This window comes from Xenopus laevis, chromosome 8L, assembly GCF_017654675.1.
Source record: "Xenopus laevis strain J_2021 chromosome 8L, Xenopus_laevis_v10.1, whole genome shotgun sequence".
In the NCBI taxonomy this organism is placed as follows: Eukaryota; Metazoa; Chordata; class Amphibia; order Anura; family Pipidae; genus Xenopus; species Xenopus laevis.
The window spans coordinates 107,638,237-107,651,009 of NC_054385.1; the positions used below are offsets into that span (position 1 = coordinate 107,638,237).

Below are 12,773 nucleotides of genomic sequence, written 5' to 3' on the forward strand. Positions count from 1 at the left end.
GTTTCAGTGCATCCCTATTTTAAACATCAGAATAAGGTCCCCATAGGCTAACATTGCACCTTGGTAGGTTAAAAGTGGTGAAGTATGAAGTTGAAGTATTTTTTTAAAGAGACAGTACTTCGATTATCGAATAGTTGAACGATTTTTACTTCGAATCATTCGATATGAACGAATTCGATCGAATTTGACCAATTCAATGCTCGAAGTACCCAAAAAAATACTTCGAAATTCGAATATTTTTCCATTCGAATTATTCACTCGAGCTTAGTAAATCTGCCCCTGTGTGTTCGGTAGATTCAGGTCCGGACTGGCAATCAGTAAATTCTGGCAAATACCAGAGGTGCTGCTGTAAGATGCCATAGACGATCACTGTGGAGTGGACTGGTTTGGCCTCTGTGTACTTGAAATGCCAGGGCCTATTTTGACATCCAGTCCAGACCTGGGTAGATTATATTGCGCCTTCAGTGCGGCATATGTTTTTGGGGAGCAGACATCTGCAATAGAAGTGATACTAAGGTAAGCCAGCACCTTGGTGGCAGAATTTGCATAATACGTGGGAACTGGGTGTTGCGCCAGAGAGGTGCTTGTGGGACCACCTGAGAAAAGTCTGTTAGTACATGAACCTTTCGTAGGGCTTTCCCTTGTGTGGTTAACATTGGATTTGGGGTTTCCACTTGGTTCCTAGGACTGTGTCCCATAGGACATTTTGGGTGTTAGACACAGCTGCCCATAACTCATGCAGCGGGGGCTAATAGGTTGGCTGTAGTAATGTGGTTCTGTGAGTTACGAAATAGTAGAACATGTTGGGTAGGGCTAGCCAGGCCCGGACTGGCAATCTGTGGGTTCTGGCAAATGCCAGAGGGGCTGCTATAAGGTGCCATAGAAAGTTTAGTGGGCTGGTGGGGGCTGATTGGGCCTCTGTGTACCTGAAATGCCAGGGCCTATTTTAATTCAGTCCGGACCAGGGGCTAGCCCACCTTAATTTTTTGGTCTCATAAGCGTTTGCAGGCTTAGTCTAGGTCTGGAGTTCCCCCATATGAACATCCTCAATATTGTGTTGATAACGCCAAAGGTTTTTGCGGGGCCCAGATTGGGGAGTGCCACAGCGGATCGCGTAGTTTTGGCATGGCAAACCTTTTTTATCAGTTGTATCCTACCAACCAGGCCCAAGGGTAGTGTTCTCAGAGCTTTATTTTATCTGCCAGCCAACTGATTTGTTTATCTATGTTACACTTGGAGTATTGGTTTAGGTCTCTGGTTACTTCCACCCCAAGGGAAGTAAATGTATCCACTGTTTTCATCCGACACGTGGCCGGCCTCCTCCCTGCCCCTGGAGGCTCTACTAGGAGCAGAGCTGATTTGGAGGGGCACCTTTAAGTTAACGTTTAGTATGATGTAGAGAGTGATATTCGGAGACAATTTGCGATTGGTTTTCATTTTTTATCATTTGTGACTTTTGAGTTATTTTGCTTTTTATTCAGCGGCTCTTCAGTTGGTAATATCCACCCTCTGGTTGCTAGGGCCCAAATTAGCCTAGCAACCATACATTGATTTGAATAAGAGACTGGAATATGAATAGGAGAGAACCTGAATTGAGAGATGAATAAAAAAAGTAGCAATAACAACAAATTTGTAGCCTTACAGAGCATTTGTTTTTGTTTGTTTTTTAGATGGGGTCATTTGAAAGCCCTATCTCATGAAGAAATGTCCTGCTAGGAGTGATCTACATCAGTATGAGGTTCCCAGCCTGTAAAGCTAACCACGGCAGAGGTTGTCAAAATCTGATAAGTTCTTTTCTATACGTGTGTACACCCAACATGCAGTGAAATGGTCCTACTTTGGCTGCTGCTTTCTTTTATTGGCTTTATGAGTAAGGTTGCTCAATGATGTGTAACCCCAAAAGCAGCTTAACCAGTTTATTGAAAGGAATTTGTGTTTAACTTCCATAAAATTGTAAAAAGTCCATTTTACTTTTGCAAATGAAATAAGAATAGTTCTTTGTGTGTTTCTTGCCTTTACAGCATCATGCAGGCTGTGTTAGAACATGCTATTCCTTCTATGCACACCAGAGAGGCAGAAAATTGGTCATTTCCAGGTAAGGAATAACTGTTTTTATAATAGTGCAATATATAGAAGTTACTCTCAATTCAAGCTTACATTCTAACTAGGGATGCACCGAAACCACTATTTTAGGATTCGGCTGAATCCTTTGTGAAAGATCCCTCATTTGCATATGTAAATTAGAGAAAAAAAGATAAAAAAAATGTACTTCCTTGTGATGAAAAGCCACATGATTTTTTTGATTCGGATTCAGTTCGGCCAGGCACTTGGATTCAGCTGAATCGGAATCCTGCTGAAAAAGGCCGAATCCTGAACCAAATCATGGATTTAGTGCAACCCTAATTCTGACTTTCCTACCACCTGCTGGAAACACCAGGAGAACACACAGGCTCTACCTAGTGGTCTGCTCAGAAGTGGAACTGGCAACCCAGAGCTGCAAGACAGCAAAGCTAATGAATGCATTGGATCCCTAATCAACAACATTGCTCCTTCTGTGAACAACATGCTTCACCTCAAGGCAGTGCTCTTTTGGAATGTTATATTAGATGCCCCCTCTCAGTTTATAACAAGTTTACTGTTATAAAGGAAACAGGAAACAACCGTTCACCCCCGAATTGTCGGGCTGTATACAGAAATTGTCCCAAAATGTCATCTTTACTGGCCATTAGGCCTCCCTTTCCAATCAGGACTCTGGGCACTGGTAGAGTAGAAGCCATAGTGTAGCAACCACTGCATTTAAGGGTTGGATTTGGCTTGAATTTGAATCTTGCAAATAGTGTTTGGATATTTTCTGTTGTAAAGTAATATAAATCTGAGCACAAAACTACCAAGGGTTTGTTAGTCATCCTCTAGTCTAGACAATTGCTCTGCAGGCTGTTGTACATAAGGGCTGCTATATCATACTGAAGCTATATGGCTTCTCTTGCTGTGAAGGTTCAGGCTTTAGAAATGGTTCCCTGAAGATCCATATCAAGTTTGGGTTATCCTGCCTCCTGGTGGTAAATAACTGATCCGCTCTCACTTACGCACAATAAGCATCAGCGACAGTCTAGAATCCATGTGCAGAGCTGATGGTACAGGAAAGCATGTATATTCAATATCAAGGGACTGGTGTACCTCTGATCTGGTACAGTTCAAGTAAAACCCCCTAAAAATATAGATGACTACTAGCACTACTTATGGACATGTTCCCTTTTATTGGATCTGCTCAGTGCTCTGATATAAAATGCTTGGTTCTTAAAGGACAAGGAAGTTAAAGAAGTAGCTAGAAATGTTGTACATTATGTTTTGTGCTTCTGTACCAGCCCAAGGCAACCACAGCCTTTAGTAGTAAAGATCTGTGTCTCCAAAGATGCCCCAGTAGCTCCCCATCTTCTTTTCACTGCACATGCTCTGTGCTGCTGTCACTTACTGAGCTTAGGGACCCACTCACAATTAGGGTTGCCACCTGGCCGGTATTTTACCGGCCTGCCCGGTAAAAATGATGGCTGATCCCAATGTTATTAATAGGGAAATAAGATAAATATATAGGAAGGCCGGTATTTTTTCCCAGAAAAGGTGGCAACCCTACTCACAATATGCAGTACACATAGAATAGAAATGTCACAATATATAGTGAATAAAGTACCCCCTCTTGTAAAATATAAGGATATTATAAGTTACCGAGGAGTTTCATGACCATATATAAACACGAGGCTGAAGGTCGAGTGTTTTTATACAGGTCATGGAACTCCGAGGTAACTTCTAATATCCTCATATTTTACAACTGGGGGTACTTTATTTATTATAATACACAAATTTCAGTGAGTCATGTGACAGAAATGACATCAGAACTCAACGTTTATAACTGATGACATCAGAACTCACCGTTTATAAGGATATAATTTACAGGATATTCATAGCTTTTGTGTATTATAAGGCTGATTAATAATTAATACAGATAATTACTAGATGGCCGCACAGAAACCAGTGCAATTAGCATCAGAATTTAATAATCAGCCCTGTAGCATCAGCTTATATTACAGGCCAATCTCATTTTCTGCTTGATAATTAGTGACAACCCCTAAGCTTAGCTTCTCAACAGCTGCTCAGAGCCCACTGACAAGTTTGAATCCTAGATCATTGCTGACACTTTTGGCTGGTGCAATAAGTTCAGTTTATAAAACATGGCATTTTTAGTCCTATTCATTTTTAGGGTTTATTTCTCCTTTAAGCAGTGTCGCACTGGCCCACCAGGGTAGCAAGATAACTCTCGGTGGGCCCAGGTGTCACTGGGTCTTCCTGTTCACCCAACAATGTATTCCTATACAAAGCCATTCCCCACTCATGTATGAAAGAAGGTCGGTGATATGGACAAAAGAATAGATATTTATTTAAGTAGGTGAGTGAACAAAAAATAAAGAACCAAGGCTAAAGACCAAGGCTTCCTGGTTGGCCCCCGGGACCCCAGTTTGACACTGCTTTAAAGGAACAGTTCAGTGTACAAATAAAAACTAGGTAAAATAAAAAATGTTTATAGTTAGTTAGCCAAAAATGTAATGTATAAAGGAGTGACTGGATGTCACATGACAGAACACTACTTCCTGCTTTGCAGTTCTCTAACTCTAACTTATAGTCAGCGACTATAAGGGGGGCCATGTGGGAAATAACTGTTCAGTGAGTTTGCAATTGATCCTCAGCATTCAGCTCAGATTCAAATGTAACAATTATGACCCATGTGCCCCCATCAAGTCACTGATTGGTTACTGCCTGGTAAACAATCAGTGGAAATCAAGAGAGCTGCAAAGCAGGAAGTAGTGTTCTGTCTATTATATTAGATATCCAGTCACTCCAGCCTTTATACATTACATTTTTGGCTAATTAACTATGTTAGAAACATTTTTTATTTTGCACATATGATCTATGTACCCAGTTTTTATTTTTACACTGAACATTCCTTTAATAATTTGCATGGGCAATCCTGTTTTTAATCCATCTTTCTCTTTTGGCAGCTGATGCAAGGAAAAATGCCCGACATGTACACCCGCCTGGCAGCTTGTCGGCAGTATGTTTATAATGTGGCAAAGGCCTGCAACCAAGGACATGCCAATCCAAAGGTAAGTGTGATCTGATCAATTATGGACACACTAGATATGACCAGCAACCTGCAACCCTCTTGGTGTTTTCAAACAGCTCTTAGAAACCACTGGCTGCATATTATATGCTAATAAATATCTGTATTTTTAATTAGTGCTGCTGATATGCAGCTTATTGGTAATATTTTGCTTTCACTTAACTTTCCCTATATGTGTTGCTTTACAGGACTGTGCCGGGTGATTCTGTATACAGCAGAGTCGGCTACTCAGGTGGCTCTAGATGGTATCCAGTGTTTGGGTGAGTTATCATTTCACATGTACCTTGCTTGTAGAGAGGCTCTCGTGTGAGGTTTTGGGTTGATGATGAAGCCAAGGGGTGCCTCTACAGTTTGGCGTCAGAGCCAGGGTTGCCAGATTGGTGTTTTTCCAGCCAAATTGGGCTACTAATTTAAAGAACACTCCACAGATGGATGGCACTTCTGGACAAAAAATGTATTGGCAGGTCGCTGTACAATGCTTAACGCGTTTCGGAAGTGTATCCCTTAGGGTTAGTTCACACGAGGAGATTCGGGCCATTTTTGTCGCCTGGAAGATGAGGCGATTAGTCGGCAGGCGACAAAATCCCCCCGAATCTCCTCGTGTGGCCTTACCCTTAATCATAGGCTCATCTTCAATTACACACCGCTGTTCCTTTATACAAACAGTAATAGCGACCCCTAATGGTATAAAAGGATTTAAAAGTCAAAGGGATCGAACAAGTGAAGGCCCCTATCAGAGGTGGGGACATGACCCACAAAATAAATCTTAGAGAGGCATTCTGGATCCTGAAATTAGATACTAGTGTGCCAAGTGGCCTCAATTTCAGACACGGCATCAGTTATTTATGCTAAAAGGATTTGATGATAGTACACAAACATATGTTCTAAGACAAATTAAATACAATGTATTTTGAAAAATTGAACATCCATATTGTAAAAGTAGAATGTAACGGTATAATGTATCTGCATTACCTAATATGCCCTTAGCACTAAACAAAGTCAATGTACAGTACTGTTTGGTTCTTTATGAGAAAAAATTCCTAGAGAACGAATTTTTTTTTAAAACAATAATGGTTTTAATTATTTGAATAAATTGAACACTTTTATGGAAGGCCCACTAGGGGGCGCTAGTACTGCTTGTATAAAGGAACAGCTGTGTGTAATTGAAGATGAGCCTATGATTAAGGGATACACTCCCGAAACGCGTTAGGCATTGTACAGCGACCTGCCAATACATTTTTTGTCCAGAAGTGCCGTCCATCTGTGGTGTGTGTTGTATGGTCTCAGCGGGGACACTGAGGACTGAGCACCTGGCTTAGGGGAATAGCAGGGAGCTGAAGGGGTCTCTCCCTTTGTTTTTTTACTAATTTAAAGCCAAGGCAGATTCTGATAATACAAACTAGCCAAAGTACAGAGTTGGGTTACTTTTTGGGCCTTTGACTGGTTTGTACCAGCCAAAGTTTTTTTCTTGCCCTAATTTGGCCAAGCCTGCGTCTCCCAATGCACGTTGGGTAATGCAGTTTTTAACAATTTGCAGACTGCCAAGTTTAATGTAAGACTACAATACCCAGCATGCAATGGGACTGACTTGTGTAGAAGTCACCTGATTTTGGGCTCTGAACCCCAGTCTCCTGTCACTCTTAGGCATTCTTGCATTTTCCGTTGACTTTCCTTAATTTCAGACAATTTTGGAGCAAAAATCTACTGGCCACCAAAATGCCTAGAGGTTGATCTGTTTTACCAATATTTATTGAAATTGTATATGAATTAGAGCCATATTGGGCCCCTATACCTCCTAGGCCCCCTCTGTATTACACTCCTGGTGATGGTCGAATCTGTACCGTTTTGCTTCATGGAAAAATTAGCTAAAGGTGTTTTTCACATATATTCATTTAATTCTTAGACTTTTTTTTCACTGCATTTATTGTGCTATTTTTTGGCTACTTTTGAAGTGCCTCTTGGTTAGTTTTGGGCTGGTTTTGTAGCTGACTTTGGCTGGTTTTGAAAATTAGACCCGGCAACTCTGGTCTGTGCCCACTGATGGGGGCTGAGAAGTAGGGATGCACTGAATCCACTATTTTGGATTCGGCCGACCCCCTGAATCCTCTGCGAAAGTTTCGGCCGAATACAGAATCAAATCCGAATCCTAATTTGCATATGCAGGGGGAAATATTTCTTCACTTCCTTGTTTTTTGACAAAAAGTCACAAAATTTCCCTCCCTGTCCATAATTTGCATATGCAAATTGGAAATTGCATATGCAAATTAGGATTCGGTTCAGCCAGGCAGAAGGATTCGGGCAAGTCCGAATCCTGCTGAAAAAGGCCGAATCCTGGCCGAATTCTGGATTTGGTGCATCCCTACTGAGAAGCAAGCATTCCTTTCTTATTGGAAACATATCCGTGTTTACATTTCTAGTTCTGAGTATAGCAGTGAGTTCTAGAGGACAATGATTTGTTGTTAGGAAACATACACCTGTGTTCAGCATGAGTTCAATGAAGTATGTTTGATTTGGGCAGTTAAATCTGCAGTGTAATAAACCTCTCCTAATCTGTAAATCTGAGACTCAGGCAGCAAAATTGAAGAGGGTTAATAGCCAACAAGACATTGTAGAAATAATAAATCAAATTTCTATGACTTTATTGTCTATAACCAGTACTGCTGTTTTTCTGCAGGGGCAACGGCTACATCAATGATTATCCCATGGGCCGCTTCCTTCGAGATGCTAAACTGTATGAGATTGGGGCTGGCACCAGTGAAATTCAAAGAATGGTCATCAGCAGAGCCTTCAACGCTCTGTACAAATAACCAGGATCTCCTCACAATGGCCTTGTGCTGTACAGACTGGGGATTAGAGTGTTTATTCATGGGACATTTCTCCCAGATACATCATGTGTTTGTATCAGGAAACTCTCAGAACCACACACAGAGGAACCAATAAATGAGTGTGATACAGGACTGGCATTGTACTCGTGCTGAGACAGTGACCAACAAGGACTGATGGCAGAGCTCTCTATGTTTAATACAAACGCTCAGAAATAATGGAACCTTCTAAACAGGAGTGAGGGATACTTTGTCATTTTGTGATAATGTCGGAGTTAAAAAGTAACCTCAACACTAACTATACATTAGACAGGTCCACGTGCCAAAGTCTCTCTTGCAGCGAACGCAACTTTATGAAAGTATTTGGTGTTGTGCAGCACCAACAGACTGATTATGAGCCCCCCGGCAATGAATGTGTTAATAAGCTATACACTGACCCTGCTGCACAGGGGAACATATTCTGCGCCTGTAGGCTTAAAGGGGTTGTTCACCTTCAACGTTTAGTATGATGTAGAGAGTGATATCCTGAGACAATTTGCAATTGGTTTTCATTTTTTATTATTTGTGGTTTTTAAGTTATTTAGCGTTTTATTTAATGGCTCTCCAGTTGCTAGGGCCCAACTTACCCTAGCAACCATGCATTGATTTGAATAAGAGACTGGAATATGAATAGGAGAGGCCTGAATAGAAAGATGAGTAATAACTAGTTGCGATAACAATAAATGTGCAGCTTTACAGAGCATTTGTTTTTTAGATGGGGTCAGTGACCCTCATTTGAAAGCTCAAAAGAGTCAAAAGAAGAAGGCAAATAATTAAAAAATACTACAAAATATAAACAATGAAGACCAATTGAAAAGTTACTTAGAATTGGCCATTATATGACCTACTAAAAGTTAACTACTTACTTAACCACCCCTTTAAAAGGAAACATGATTTTCTGTTAAAAGCTGTGATTATATCTGTAATAAACGTTACAATAATTTGGACTTTTCTGCATTCATTTCTGACAATAGGTATTGGAAAGGTAGGCAGGTAAACAGCAGAACCTTGTTATATGTAAAGTCACATGGGTTAGATTTCAGTTTGATTGAATTTTAGGCTGGGTGCCTTCCCTGGAACAGACAGATCAAAGTGCAGTCAGTACCACTTTGTGGAAGTTCTACATTTCCTAATGAAACACATTGCTTCTTGTGTTTTATCTTACTTTTCTCTCTTCAAGTATTGAACTTAAATCAAGGCCCCCTTTAGGGCAGAGACACACGTGGAGATTCGAGGAGATTAGTCGCCCAGCGACAAATCGTCTCTTCTTCGGGCGACTAGTCTCCCCGAAATTCTAGCATGGCCAGAAAGAAAGAAGCCAGAAGGGCTGGTGTTATTTCCACACAATGATGGACATCGTTTTAATAGAGATGAAATAAGGATTTGCACTGATGTTTTGTTAATTCAAGTGTTATTTTGCATCTGGCTTTATGGCAAAATCTGGAAATGAATTCCAACCAGCCCAATATGTAGAGTGACGGGCGAATTTCTCCCGTTTCACTTTGCCGGAAAATTTTGACGCAATCGACTTTTCGGACTCAGGCCCAAAATTTTTTGACTCCGGTGAATTTTCGCAGGAGATTTGCAAATTTATTCACTAGCGGCGAAATGCAGAAATTCGCTGCGAATTTGTGCCAGGCGAATTTAATCGCCCATCACTACCAATATGTGTTAGGAAACCTCTGTTTGATTTAAAATCCAGAAACGTTCTCACCAAACACTAACACTTATTTACTGGAACTTTCTGCCTTTAATCGACATTCCGAAAATGATGTTGTGTACCTTGTCTATGGAGAATTGTGACCCAAATCTCTTTATATTTTCCAGACTCCCACGCTCCCTCTCGTGTTCCCTTCCTCTCGCTCGCTATCCCTTCGCAATGCAGCCAGCAAGAGGAGATTTTCTTTAAGGAGAAACAAACCTTTGCTAATAAATTCCCCTATCCCCCTACCCTACATAGACCCCCCTCCCTGCTCCCTCCAGCCTGGGTGGTACCTTTGCTAAATGCCCCTAACTCTTTACTTACCCCTTGGTACAGATTCTGACTAGCGGAGTTCACAGGTCGTCTTCCAGCGTTTTGGCAATCCCAGTTACTTTCGGCACATGCACAATTGTCGCAGGACAAAAAGTGCTCCAACTGCGCATGCGCATACCTCCCAACATTTTGGAAGTAAAAAGAGGGACAAAAAAAATTTTCCCGCACATAGCGTAGCAATTTTTTGACCACACCCCCTAATTACCATGTTTGTTTTACAAAATTTGGCAGGTTATGAAAGTTTAAAAATATTTCTCCTTATCTAAACTGCGTGTTGAGCTGTCAAAAGAGGGACTGTCCCTCCGAAAAAGGGACAGTTGGGAGGTATGCATGCGCCAATACGGCACTTACTTATCAAAGATTAACGAAGAGAAGAAGATGGCTGCCATCATTTTTACTGGCCAGGCCAGTAAAATACCAGCCAGATGGCAGCCCTACCTGTTCCCCAGGCCTCCCCATGGGGTCTGCTTCCTCTGTAGTTACCCAAGTGGATCAGTTCCTATATTTGCTATGGAGATGGCCTGATGGATCTTTTGATTAAGTTCACTACAATATAAAAATCTTTATATCAGAGATGTCTGAGGTTTTTGAGAGGTAACGTAATACCATATACGTCGTTTTTATTCAGGTCTAGTAACCCGTAGCAACCGATGAACAGGTAGGAGTAACTGGTTTAAAACTGAAGTGAGAGTGCATTGTTAACACTAGCGCAAAGTGCACATTTCAGAAACACTTCACCGTGGGCTTTTTCCACCAAAATGCAACATTTTCCATAGAAATCTAACATAATTGTGAAAGCACCAATTATTGTGTCCATATCTGTAGCGGCACATATTATTTATGTCACTTCCAGTGGGCAGTGCTAGTAACGACATTAGTGTTCTGTTCACTTGTCACAAGTTAGTTCCTACTCACCCCAATCCTTTCCTAATCCAGTTTACTACTTCAGTTTTCTTAGGCCAAAATAGGAAGTGCCCTGTTCAGACACTCCCTTATTTAGACTCCTGTAGGAACATTCCCATACAGGCCAACCATATGGCCTAGAAAATTACCTATTTACTATTTAAATCTTGAAATAAAACTTATTTCACCTCCTTATAAGGATGCCAGCAACACTTGTTAATGCCGTGCTCCTTTTCTAAGAATCAAGTGTTTTCATGCCCTGACATTTTGAAACCCTGTGCCCCTGTGTCTTTTTCTTTTCCTGAAGCACATTCAGGTATTGCCCCATTAGCAAGGTGTTTGGTTTAGAGGAGAACTAAACCCTAAAAATTAATATGACTAAAATGGCATATATTATAAACTGAATTTATTGCACCAGTGTAAAGTTTCAGCTTGTCAATAGCAGCAATGATCCAGGACTTCAAACTTGTCACAGGGGGTCACCATCTTGGAAAGTGTCTGTGACACTCACATGCTCAATGGGCTCTGAGCAGCTGTTGAGAAACTAAGCTTAGGGGTCGTCACTAATTATCCAGCAGAAAATGAGGTTGGCCTGTAACATAAGCTGATGCTACAGGGCTGATTATCCAATTCTGATGCTAATTGCACTGGTTTCTGAGATGACGTAGTCATTATCTGTATTAATTACCAGTCAGCCTTATATTGTGACATTTCTATCTATGTGTACTGTATATTGTGAGTGGGTCCCAAAGCTCAGTAAGTGACAGCAGCACAGAGCATGTGCAGTGAATCAGCAGAAAAGAAGATGGAGAGCTACTGGGGCATCTTTGGAGACGCTTTAGCCCTGCTAAAGGGCTGTGGTTGCCTTGGACTGGTACAGAAGTCCAAAACTTAATGTACAACATTTCTAGCTACTTCTTTAGTTAGGCTTTAGTTCTCCTCTAAATGCCAAGCAAAAATTCTCCCATTTTCCTTTATAATGTTGCCACAGGGGGCCGGAAAATTCCCCAACAGGTCAACCTTGTGGGTTGTGCCACCTGCTGGCTCATTAGAAAATGACCTAACTATTTAAATCTTGAAATAAAACTTATTTCACCTCCTTATAAGGGTGTCAGAAACACTTATTAATGCCGCGCTCCTTCTCTAAGACCTGAGTGTTTTCATGCCCTGACATAGACACGTTGCAACCTTGTGACCCCTAAAAAATGTAGCACGTGGCTTTTCTTTTTCTGAAGCACATTCAGGTACCGCCCTATGGCAAGGTGTTTGGTTTAAATGCCAAGCAAAAATTCTCCCGTTTTCCTTTATACTGTTGCCACGGGGGGTATTTTTTCAGTGGAATCTATAGATGCTCATCCATTTTTCTATAATAGATTCTGAAAAGTTCATATTCCATAGTCACCAGCTCCATGTGACGTTACAGAAGATCAATAAATCCAGATTTTCCTTCCCTCGCAGTAGCGTGTAAATACCGTGGGCTGCAGAACATCATTTGGTTGTGGCTTGTACAAACAGCACAATTACCCTCAAATAACCTGGAAAGAACCCAAGATACACACATAGAGAGGAAGTGGCAATGTATCCCCACCCTCCCTGGGCCTGTAAGATGCACACACCTGTTTCACTATGAGCAAACTCCTGTTTACATCCTTTGGAAAAAAAAAATCAGATATTTTGTTGCTGTTCAAAAACAAAATAACAAATCTAGTCCTACTCTACTACTGTCTAATTGTGAGCTTCACAAGGGGCAACTATGAATAAACAATGTCTTTATAAAGTATGAGAGGAGAGCGCATTGAAG

The 12,773-nt window shown here is 41.1% G+C and overlaps 1 protein-coding gene across 2 annotated transcripts; it reads left to right on the forward strand.

Moving 5' to 3' along the window:
• Positions 1 to 1,631: 1,631 nt before the first annotated feature.
• On the forward strand, positions 1,632 to 8,723 carry LOC108699259 (isovaleryl-CoA dehydrogenase, mitochondrial-like). 2 transcript variants are annotated; one of them, XR_005963550.1, is made up of 5 exons: positions 1,632 to 1,770; positions 2,022 to 2,095; positions 5,052 to 5,156; positions 5,362 to 5,433; positions 7,848 to 8,723. XR_005963550.1 is itself a non-coding variant. In XM_041573379.1 (4 exons), the coding sequence occupies exons 2-4, from the start codon at positions 5,107 to 5,109 to the stop codon at positions 7,978 to 7,980; spliced, it is 255 nt and encodes an 84-aa protein (XP_041429313.1). In that variant the 5' UTR covers positions 1,632 to 2,095; positions 5,052 to 5,106; the 3' UTR covers positions 7,981 to 8,723. The 2 variants fall into 2 exon arrangements, 1 of the variants encoding a protein (XP_041429313.1); XM_041573379.1 differs by having other exon boundaries at positions 1,632 to 2,095.
• The last annotated feature ends 4,050 nt before the right edge of the window (positions 8,724 to 12,773 follow it).

Bases quoted from the DNA above. Each gene is read 5' to 3' on its own strand.
- LOC108699259 (XM_041573379.1), top strand. From the start codon at position 5,107: ATGTTTATAATGTGGCAAAGGCCTGCAACCAAGGACATGCCAATCCAA. The intron at 5,157-5,361 runs GTAAGTGTGATC...GTTGCTTTACAG, and splicing joins AAGGACATGCCAATCCAAAG to GACTGTGCCGGGTGATTCTG. The intron at 5,434-7,847 runs GTGAGTTATCAT...GTTTTTCTGCAG, and splicing joins AGATGGTATCCAGTGTTTGG to GGGCAACGGCTACATCAATG.